The sequence below is a fragment of the Scomber japonicus genome, chromosome 8 (assembly GCF_027409825.1).
Source record: "Scomber japonicus isolate fScoJap1 chromosome 8, fScoJap1.pri, whole genome shotgun sequence".
Classification (NCBI taxonomy): domain Eukaryota; kingdom Metazoa; phylum Chordata; class Actinopteri; order Scombriformes; family Scombridae; genus Scomber; species Scomber japonicus.
Window position 1 is genome coordinate 11,467,822 of NC_070585.1, and position 12,112 is coordinate 11,479,933.

General features: G+C 39.9%; 1 protein-coding gene across 1 annotated transcript; it reads right to left on the bottom strand.

The window, feature by feature from the left end:
• Positions 1 to 5,917: 5,917 nt before the first annotated feature.
• Positions 5,918 to 11,507, bottom strand: adrb2a (adrenoceptor beta 2, surface a). The gene is made up of 2 exons (XM_053324333.1): positions 11,361 to 11,507; positions 5,918 to 11,027 (listed from the first exon to the last, which is right to left on the bottom strand). Exon 2 carries the CDS (start codon positions 11,025 to 11,027, stop codon positions 9,774 to 9,776), a length of 1,254 nt encoding a protein of 417 aa, XP_053180308.1. The 5' UTR covers positions 11,361 to 11,507; the 3' UTR covers positions 5,918 to 9,773.
• Positions 11,508 to 12,112: the final 605 nt, after the last annotated feature.

A 12,112-nucleotide genomic window follows, 5' to 3' on the forward strand; every position in this document is an offset into this window, starting at 1 on the left:
TATAATATATGTGCTCTGTGCGGGATCTCGTGCGACCACATGGTATTATCACGAGTTTAAAGCTTTAGCAGTAGCAGCAGAGTAAAAGCCATCAGGTAAGCGTCATTTTAATAAACTCCTGGTGTACTTACAAACTTTCCAATGCATCAGTTTATGATTAAAGAGCCTATTTGTACTACTGTATCCGTTTGATAACAATCCAGGCATTATTAGTGGGGTAATTTACGATATACACTTTTGGGTCCATTAGCGTCTGTACTAAGCAATTCAGCTGATGGCTCTAACTCCACCAATTTGCGACCACATTTTTAAAAAGGGCTGAGGCGGTGTTTAGATCAAAATTACACTGAACCATCGCTTTAATGCAATTATAGAGTCAAATGGTAACACACTGTTCTAGTTTAAGTTAACTGATAGTGCTCATTTAATGGTCTAAACAAAAAAACATAGAGTCTTAGTGGGAACATAGCTGATTCGTCACAGTCCAATTTCAGTTTACTGTACATAGAAGACATACACAAACACACACACACACACACACACACACACACACACACACACACACACACACACACACACACACACACACACACACACACAAGTACACACACTCATCTTCACTTTTCTACTTTGCCCTGTCCTTCTCCACCTCACCTCACTTGCCAGGAGATAATAACACTCTTTCTACTGTATGTAATCCTTCACTGTTGTAACAGATGAATGAGTTTAGCATCATTTTTCCATCACAGGTGAACGGAGAGTGTGTGCTCTCTATAATATTGAGGAAAAATTACTGTCTAAGGTTGACTGCTCCAGTTAACACGATCTCAAGGCAACTTTATCTTTGCTGTCAGTGCTGTCCCTTTACTTGAATAAGGTCAAAGTGAATAACTATATCAGCTCATGATGAAAGTTTGGCCAGCAGTATTAACTGTGGTTTCACTGTATGTCTATACAGGTTTTCATTAGAACAGGGTGATGATAGTAGCTGTCTCTTCTCACTGGCTGTGACCTAAATGTGAAGTTGTAAATGTCTGGGAGGGTAAAGCCGTCTTGACATCAGATAACACGTTTTTCAGGTTCCTTGCATTTGAACCGGTAGGAACATAGTTTTCTTTTCAGTTCAAGGGCAACGTAATTCTTTCCATGTTCATGCTCTTCATGTGCAGTTTGGTTATTAATGCATACACGTTTAAACTGACTTTCTCTGCATGTTTTTTCTATGAAAATTAACAAAATACATCTTGGAATCGCTGGAGTCACTTTTTCCCCCCTCTTTTCTCATGGCAAGCTGTGTTAGAAATTAAGTACTGTGTGTGCATTTGTCTACTTAAACAGCAGCAGATACTGACATGAGTCTAGTGAAATGCACCCCCCCACACAAGTATTTACTATTGGCCTGAGTAGTGTTTTAAATACAGCACATAGCTTCCATTTTACATGATGTGCTCCTCTGTTAAGTCAGGGTTTACAGTTGGATACTTCTGTGCCACCGGACATTAACCATGAGCCTGTAAGACCATAGACGTGCGCGCACATGCACACCTACACACACTTGGTGGTTTCTTCTGCGCTCCAGCCTTCACACCACATTATATGCATATTTTTAGCACCATATTAGGCATTAGACTTAACAGACAAACATCTTTGCCTCTCATTTAGTAAACACTGTGAGTATGTCAAGGAATGCTGGGAGAGATCAATCTAGTGTTAAAGGGATGAAAAGCAATCACAAGCAGACTGGTTGTGACGTGGCCTGACACGTCTGGCAGTGACAGGTCAAAACAGGGAATTTCCCCTCTCGTAAAAGCACTGCAAGAATGTAACCATCATTCCTTCCGGTGTTTGTGTGTCTTTCTTTTGGCTTATTTCAAAACTGTGAGATTTACAGTAACTTAGGAAGACACGTTCTATTAGAGCCCAGCTGTTTGCGCACATTTAAGTGACAGCCTGATTTTTGTCAAGCTGTTCCCATACATCAGTCTTCTCTGCGGAGCAGGCTGGAGAGTTACGATGACATATAGCTGCATGGTTAATGTAAGCCATCCATTTCAACAGTCCTGCTGATGAATGTACAACAGTGAAGCTGCTGGCTATTAAATACAATCCACAGCTCCTCTCCGAGAACAAGACTTAACTGCAGTTAGTCAAAACCAAACTCTAGTTCTTTAAAAGTCAATTCCTGCACCATAGAACATCATAAGATGTACAATTTTTTGTGATCTCATTCTCCTTTGTATTAAAACCAAACAGAACAACTGCAGCATTACATAAGGGGTTCAAAGAAATGACACAGTACAATACAGTTGCTCACCATTAAGAATACAATGCCCCAAGCCAGCTTAGAGTCAAAGACAGCAAAATGGATTGCTTGAAAGCAAATTATGGCTCTTATTTTGTTCAGATAATTGAGCCATTAGGAGATAAAGATAAAGACAGAGCTGGGGCACATTTTGAGGATGCTGCACTGCATCCTCTTTTGCCTGTGTTAATGCGCCAATTCATTCACATTTAAACCAAAAGCCATCCACTATCATCAGCAACATGGAGAAAAAAAAATGAATAGAACTTAAAATAGGACACTTGAAGTTGTGCGACAGTGTTTTAAAGTCCATCACTCACTGCTGACAATAAGCAGTGAATTCATCATGTGTGACCACCCATATACTCAGTTAAAACTGTTTCTTGACCCTCTCTTAACCAAATCCAGAATGCATTTTTCATCATACTGTAGGGAACCATGAACAGATGCTTGCAGTTTGTAGACCTGCACTGCACTGCACTGCACTGTGCAGTTTTTGTGTCACTCTTTGTTCTGTTGCACCGCTTTGAAGTCATTACCTCAGAGTTCTTCACTTAGATGATTTCTTTATTACGTCATGTCTTGTAACCTTAATGTTGACCATGCTTGTCTATCACCTTCTTTCTAATGTCTTAAAACCATGCTCTAGTTTTCCTTCTGTTTGCCATGTTAAATATGGTGCACACAGCTGCTCAAAACTACAGGGCGAGGCTCCTTTTAAACTGGCTGCATGAGGGATTATAGATTGAAAACACCTGTGATACAAATTCAAACTCACTATTCTGCTTGTGAATGTGACACTACAAATCAATTATTTCTTACAACATCTGAAGGGTACCAATAATATTCTCTAGACTATTTTAGACTGTCTTTGTAGAAAAAGCATTCAATTATTTTCACCACTTTTTTATGTTCCACTGCAAACCAAAGACATGCATTGATAATAAAAAATGTTTTAATTTCAGTGCGTTTAGTGTGGTGCATTATTTTAATAAAATGAAAGGATACCGATAGTAATTGAGAATTTCATGCCGATCCAAGCTGTAGAAATACACGTAACATTGTCTTTGGGAAAATTAATGAATCCAAAGAAATTTAGATGAATTTTGATGTGTCACTTTCTGGTGTGACAGGGCATTATGAAGTAGATGATGTACCGTGTGTGGGCTTCTATGCCATTCCATTTAAGCTCATATGTCCCAGAGCGTTTTCATGCCATCATTCATTATGCTATTAACCCTTGATCCTTACATCCTGTAATGAATTCCCATCACTAACATCACAACTATCCTCCTGATATCTTGGTATTTAGCCAATTGATTTGCTCTGCACGTCATATTAAAATGGATTTGTTTCTTTAAGCATGATGTATTTCTCTGGCAAAGGCTCCATTATTTTAAGAAGGGACTCAGGGAAAAGAGCTGGTGCAGTACAATCCAGTGCCTCCATCCTCTAAATTTGAGTCTTATACTGTAGCTGTCACAGGCAATATTATTGTATGTTCTTAACATACATATGGCTAACTACAGATAGAAACAAACATTTGTTTGACACTATGATGAATATGAAAATTTACAGGATTACTGTACAAACATTAGCAGAATATGGCATGTTTGTGAAGTAAAATGTTTTCGTAGAGATGTGTTTTATTACATTTTCTTTGGCCTTGAAACCAAATGAAGCCCATCTTGAAGTCATATGTGCTTTTATAACCTCAGGTCGGGTGGAGCTAGTTTTTTTAGAGGGGGACAGGCTATGATGAGAGATGCACATACACACACATTCACACAAACATGCACATGCTGGTGGCCCTTGGGAGCGAGGGGACTACAGACATTGTGGTGCCTTGGTCACTTTAGTACCAAGGGACTTATCGATCTAGACAAGAGACAAAGTTTTCACATGCTCACACCCTGTACACAGTGTGTCACTGCCATGATTAACACATCTGAGAAAATAGTCAGACCCCCTTTTTTTCAGACAGCTGCTTTTGTTTCCCTAACTGTGACTCAGGCGACATGGAAGGTCTGGATATGGGAATATTGCCTTTTTATCTTGCTCTTAAAGATCTGAGTCATTGAAGCCTGATAATAGATATTACCATGCATGGGCTTGTATTTGAAAGACAAATCAGATATAAGATATAAGTTTGGTATGGTTTCTTGAAGTTTCTTTATCAGTATTTAGATTTGATCATTAAGCTCCACTGAGCATGCAGCATATCTGTCAGACTTATGCCTGCACACATCTCTGTGGATCAGACTGAGTGTAAAAGTGAAAGTCTGAAGTAGATGTAATTCACAGACCACAAGATTGTGTGATTGGACACACTGACTGATGGTTTCATGTAATAGTATCATAATCAGTGCTGGGCAGTAATGCTTTACTTTGTAACACATTACAGTAATGTAATTACTTTTTTAGTAGCGAGTAGCAAGTAGTGTTAGGAGTTACAAGTTGAAATTCAGTAATTATATTACAGCTACTAATCCCAGTAACACTTTTACACTTGGGGGTCGTCATGCTTGCTGTCTAATTGGAGTAATAAAGGGTTGATATCAGTGTGATCTCTGTGTGGATCAGTGTGTGCTGTAACTGAGGCTACGCTACAACTGGCTGTGGATGGTCGGTAAATCCTTCCAAACTATATCCTGCCTGCCTGTTAAAACACAAAGGGATCAGCACATGTTAAACACAAAAAAAGCAGTGAGTGGTAGTGATGAATTTTAAGATGTCAAAAGGCAACTTGGACAGAGCTGAAAGCCAAGTGACAAAGGTATAGTCACGAGTATTATATCAAGTTACTTTTGCTCCTGAGTAATAAGTATGTGTATAAATTGTAGGTTGATTTAAACTGTCAAAGATTAAGAGATTTTTACAGGTATTATAAATGTTCCACTTGCTCATACAGTAAACAGTGTAACTTGTCATTTAACTACGTACTATGTCTTGTTAAATGACCTAGTAGTCACATGAGGAAAAGAGAAAACAACTCTGTAGCCAAATGAAAGTATCTTCTTTCAAAATACTTTTCTGCATGTCATGAAAGCCTGATTCACAGAATAGAGCGATATCCAAAACCTATTAGGTATGTTGTTCTGGTCATGTTGTAAACATATACTTCCCTAACCAAGATAACTGCTCCTAAGGTTTTTAATCTTCATTTAACAAATGGACGTTTTGTGTGCTTGAAAGAAGCATGAAACATGTAATCTGCTCTCACAAAGGGCCAGACATCAGGACATTTTTATGGCACAATATATCTCCACTGTCCTCCTCCCTTGGATTTCTGGAATAGAATTTAGGCACTCTGTATAATCAACAATTACGTGAAGCATTTGAGCAGACATGCAGCTTCAAAAAGAGGATGGAAACATTTTCATAATATCTTGATCGCTTTCTATGTGGATCACATGTTAGTGACTGGTTTTCCCATACTGAAATAGCCTGAGCTGTTGTCAGCATGCCCGGCCTGATGCATTCAGACGCTTCATATTAAGTTTGTTGCTTGTTATTCTTCAGGTGTTCTTTTTGTATTTTAAAGTTAAAAATGAAACACAAGAAAAATACACCACAAACTGTTATGCAATTTAATGATCACGAAAGACACATCAATGAGGACTTTACATGCAACATGTATATAATTTATTTAAATGTTACAGCACATATTTGCATTTAAGCATACTTGCTTTTCATAAATACCACAGGACACCACATTTTGTAACAGGCTTCATTGCCTCAACAAACAGTGACAAAAACTTGTGCGAAAGTAACTTGCAAAACAAAACATTTAGTAAACATTCAGCTGATTGACCACATTTTCAATCTGGCCATGAAAGAAGTTCACATCTAATAGGTTTACTTTTGGCTGAAGCAATATTTATCTTTGATATATAAAAAAAAATTCACATTCACATACATCAACTTTTTAGAATAGTCCACTTTTAACAACGTCTGTGCCCAGACTCTGCAGCAATCATTTCTCACGAGTCCTCATTTTTTATTGCAAACAGGAAAGACAACTTCCTCATGCACATGAGAGAGGACCACAAAGATATTATGATACAAGTGAACAGCATAACTCTCCAGCCATTATTTGTTTACAGTTCATGAACTTAAATAGGATTCGATGCCTAAAAATCTACAAGTGTCTCATGAAAAAGTGCTATACAGTGCTGCTTTAAGTCAGTGACAAACCTAATCTAAGTCATGGGGGAGCTGTTATTGTGGGGTACACAAAAGGAGACTTTTAGTCAAAAGTAACAGTAATGAACCAGTAAGGACTGAATTAGTTTAGCTCACCTGACCCTTGATCAGTTTAAAATGTGATGTTGCATGACGTACATCAAAATGCTTAAGCTGTTTGTAACCATAAATAATCTACTCATATGAAATTTCTTTAACACTGAAAATATATGTGCCACTTTATAATATATCCCCTAAGACTTGTCCGTAACCAGAATGCACTTTAAAAAGAGTCTTTTATATTAGCAGAGTTGGTATAACCATACACCAGATGGTAATATGAGTAATCTACAGTCAAAGATTGGTGAGAGAACAGAATGTACATTATATGCATCAGTAGGCATGGTATATGGTTTCATACCTTCAGCCATGCTTGGAATGTTGTAGTGTCAGCTAATCATTCAAGAGTCATTGCACTTAACTGTGTTGTGTCCTACAGCATAGGGAGGTGAAGACATGAATTACATTCATTAATATATAGGCATATTGATGAAACAGTAACCGTCAATAACTCTGAGACAGCTGAGGTGCAAAGAGAGGCCACTGCCAGGAGGGAGCAGTGTGGATATATTCTTCACAGCCTTACTCCACTTGGACTAAATAGATCACTTTGAAAGGTAATGGCACCAAAGTCCACAAAACACACCACCACAAATACAGATTTGACATGCAAAAGATAATTTGCAAAGTGCATTAAAACAAATGGCAGATGTTTTAAATTGACTTGAACATGTGTTTTCCTTTTCTAAGCAAGCAGTGACTTATTAGTTAAGCTTCAGTTCATTGTGTGTGAATAAATACAATAGTCTCTTATCAAAATCTTGGTCTAAAATCTTTGTCTGTTCATGCTTTGTGCATGCTGTACAGTCAAAATGTTGAGAAACCCTGGTGCACATTTACTTTGATGTTATTCAGTGAAAAAGAAAAACAGGAAAAAAGAACATAGTGGAAAGCTTGTTTTTAGCTCGGCAAACATTGACGTATGATGACACCACATTTACGTCTATTCCTAAGGTCTGTGACAACAGTGCTGACCAAACCTAGCAATACAGTACATAGAGATTCAAAGTTCACAGTTTTGACAGCGTCAGCTGACCTTACTCCAGGGGCAACGCCACATGCACTAAAACACAGGTCACTAACACGGATTTAGACTGGCAGAGAATCCCTGCTCCCCCTCCTGCCTTTAGGAGCCACATTTAGCATGCTGTCACTTCGATCAGAACGCTAACCTGACTGGATCCACTGCAACACCTCCATTATTTCTCTTGGAGTAATGGACTTGCCTGCCATTTTGACTGGGAAAAGTGGGGGTAATCCTCAATTTAAAGCCCTGCATACTAAGTACTCATCCTTCATTAATACGTCAAAAGGCGACACAACAGTCCCTGGAGCCTGTGATCTTAAGACGAATGATAAGACAATCATTTCATGCTGGCTCTTTGGATCACCTCACAGCCTGAAAACTGAGAACTGTATACTTTGTGATCTACTAATCTATCTCAATGTTTGGTTTAGGAAGGCATTATTTGATTCTCCAGCTAAACAGCAGAGATAATGCATTTATTTGTATTTATTGGGCTGGGCTCAGCTGGTTTAGGGTATTTCCCGGAGACGGCACACCGAGAAAAGGACACTCGCTGAAACTGACTGAAACAGCTGGGGAACTACCCAACACACTCCTGAGCGCTCATTCCAAACACTGACAGATTTCATGATGATCCAGACATCCGTTTACAATGAGCAGATTCTGGGACATGTCAGGCAGGAAGCACATAGGTGCACAGCTCAGGAGTGCTGACTGACTGATTTTCTCATCTGTGTTTACAGGCCTGAGTAGCCACTAGCACATCTTGGACCTGGAACTTTGTTATCACTTGGCTATTTTGACGCTCTGTTTATTATAGTGCGTCGTTTGTACCCTTGTGCCATGGCTGAGGAAACAGCTTCTCTAGTTTCAGTAAACACTGTACATACTGAAGCACAGCAACCACAAAATGTCATAAACAAATAGGGATTGTGCAACAATAGGGAAAACCATTTCTTTTGCCACCAGCAGAAAGGAAAAGAAACAATAACAGTTTTCTACCCCTAATAGTACACTTAAGTAACGGCAATATAATGTACCAAATAATGGTTGCATGTCTCAAAAATGAACCAGTGGACTGAACGCAAGATATAACTGGTTTGGACTGTGCAGTAGCAAAGGTTTTAAAACAATAATGCACTGAAATTTATACAACAGCTGCAAGTTTTAAAGGTCAATACCTAGGATTAACAACAATGCTGCCTGCTTTGGACCGAAGTGTATTAGGTATCTTTCGGGCTGACAATGGAATCTTGCTGATACATACACAAGCTTGCAAGCTTTATCAAGTGACTAACAGAGGATGGCCCCTGGCGTTTCTCAGCTTACATCGGGGAGATAACTATGAGCCTTCTTATCTCCTCTACTATCTGCTGGCAACAGAAACTCCCATGCAACAGGCTGTAAAACATTAGAGCATGCAGGGAGCTGGGCCTGACAACATTACAGAGCACTGAGGAGAGAGAGAGAGAGAGAGGGAGAGACAGATTCTGCCACACCTGGTGTTGATCATCTTTCACATTAGAAAATCTATCAAAAACTGGAAAATTGAATTTAATCTTGGTTGGTTTGGAATGTATTCATGTATAAATATATTATTCACTATCCACGCTGAATTGGATTGCCTGAACAGACTTTACAGCCTCCAACATTTCCTTCGAAACACATAAACATGTTCTTGCGAGTAAATTATGTGATCTTTCGCTAAGAATGCCAAGATATAAAAAACATGCCTGCGAATAAAATTGGAGCCAGGTAATTAACAATTACTTTATATCATTCAGAGACCATTTAGTAGAGTAAATAAACTGCTGAGATACTGCCCTAGTGTAACTCTGTGGACAGTGAGTCAATGTGAAATAGTTTAGATAAACGGTTAAGAAACAAATATTGAAGAAAATGTGGTGAGGTAGATTTAAAATCAACATGATAAATGTAACAAAGAAAAGTGATCTATCTATTTAATCACTGAGGAAGAAGAACACTTTCCTCAGCTGAACATGATTATTACAGTTTCTTTAAAGCAGTCTCCAGTCAGTTTGACTGGCCTTACCTTCAATAGTCAATTGGAAAAAGTTCATTATAGCAGTGTAAACATTAACGGATGACCCTGTTGACAGACGTCGCAGAGCTCCAGGTTTAAAGGACTGTTGTTACAGTTGTTAGGGCTTTGCTGCAATTTCCGTTGGGGTCCACTGTTCTGTCCACAACGCTGCAAACCCCCGCTCCCTTCCCCATGCACCCTTCATGGGTGTCACTGTCTTCCGAGCTGCCCTTACTTCTCCCCTGCTGCTCACTCTGCCAGCTGTGCCTACTGTAGATGTATCCATTAACAGGTCCTGGGTTGCTGAGGCGGTTCCTCTTCATGCAGAGGATTTCCTTGAAGGCATATCTAAACTCAGGACTGCGGCAGTAAATTAGCGGGTTGAAGGCAGAGTTCGCGTAACCTATCCAGTTGAGAATCCTAAATGTGAGGTCGATGTCCTCCACCTTCCATATGGCCACCACCACATTGAGCAGAAAGAAGGGCAGCCAGCACAGAGTGAAGATCCCCATGATGATCCCCAGAGTCTTTAGGGCTTTGTGTTCCCGCAGGCAAAATTTGGCCTTTTTCTGGCCACGCCCATTGTTGGCCTCAAGAGATTTGAGGTTGCTGTCACTGTTATGAAAACGTCCAACACTTTGGTCAATCTTCTTCAGCTGGCGCTTGGCCTCCTGGAAAACACGGCTGTAGACAAAAACCATGATGACCAAAGGGATATAAAAGGAGACGATAGAGGAGGTAATGGCATAAGCCATGTTGGTGTAGAACTCACAACAGTTACTGTCCTCAATGCACTCCTTAGCTTCCTTATCATCTGATATCCACCACTTCATGTGGATGGGCAGGAACGATATCAAGGCTGCAATCACCCACACCAGCACGACCACAATGCGAGCCTTGCCTTTGGTCAGCATCGACTGGTAGCGGAAGGGAGAAGTAATGGCCAAGTAACGGTCTATAGCTATGACACACAGGGTCTCGATGCTTGCAGTCACACAAAGCACATCAGTCGCAGTCCAGAACTCACACCAGAAACTACCAAAGTGCCAGGTCTTGAAGATGATGTAACAGGCACCGAAAGGAACCACAATGAGACCCATTACCAGGTCAGCACAGGCCAGGGACGTGATGAAACAGTTGGTGACATTTTGGAGACGCTGGAAGCGGGCGATCGCTATTATGACCAGGATGTTGCCAAAGACTATACAGAGGACGAGTAAGGACATGATCATGCCCAGCAGGATCATTGTTGCCTCACTGTAAGCCTCCTCATTCTTAGCAGGGTCTGATGTCGAGTTGATCATCTTCTCACTCACATTGAGATACAATGGGGGGGTGGTGCTTCCCATCTGAGGAGACCATATGTGAATGACACACACACACACACACACACACACACACACACACACACACACACACACACACACACACACACAAACAAACACAGAGATGAAGATCACAATTTAAAACTATGAGTGGCCAGGAGAGAAGAATGAAAACAAGAGCTTCATTCAAATGATATGTGTAAATAAAACTAGCACTGACTAAATTTGTTCTGATGTGTCTGCTGTTGGTTTTACAACAAACAACAAAAATGACGGCACTAACACCACACAGCAAAATCACTACATCCTGCCAGGCTTCAGCAAGGACAGCTTAGAAAAAGTAATAAAAGTACAAACCTCCACAGGTAGTTGTTTTGTTTTCTGCCTCCCATAAAAAGTAGAAATTTAACTGTTCAGGTAGTTCCTGCAAGTATTCACTGTCACATGTCTTTCTTTTTACTTTATCTTATCCTCCGTGTCTCACTCACTCAGCCCTTCAGTTGAGCAGTGTTTCTCCTAATGTGTCTCCCAGGCTATTTGTCAGAGCCCTTATAGCATGCAGTGATGACATCATGGTCAGTGCTCAGCCAATCAGAGAGCCAGCCTGCGGAGGGTGCTGAGAGCTCCCGAGCGTTTGAACACATTGTCCCTGCAGCAGCGGCTGCAGGACTGCATGAGACAGAAGCTGCAAAAAGAAGCAAAGACTTGAAATTCTAAATACATATATATATATTTAAAATCTGCTAAATTTTCTAAAGCTACCATACTAATGGTAACTAATGCATGTCTTGTGTTAAAAGTTACAGTAAAACATTTTGTTCAGTGATGCAATCACAGGACAAAAGAGGTTTTGCAGCTCTCTCCTGTTTATTCAGGATCAGATGAAACAAGCTGGTGAATCTATAAAAAATGAGGAATAACTTGGCTGCACAATTGATCCAACAGGCAAGTTACACCAGCTAAAACTATAATCAAGTTTGACTTGTACCACTCCCCTTGTCCTGACTAAACCTTGTTATGTTTGTGCGGTTAATTTTCTCTTTTTGCCATAATACTTTATTTGTTTAAAATAAAAAATATATACTACAACATACACTAAAATTTGAGTC

Excerpts from the sequence above, each read along its gene's own strand:
- adrb2a (XM_053324333.1), bottom strand. The coding sequence starts at position 11,027 with ATGGGAAGCACCACCCCCCCATTGTATCTCAATGTGAGTGAGAAGATG.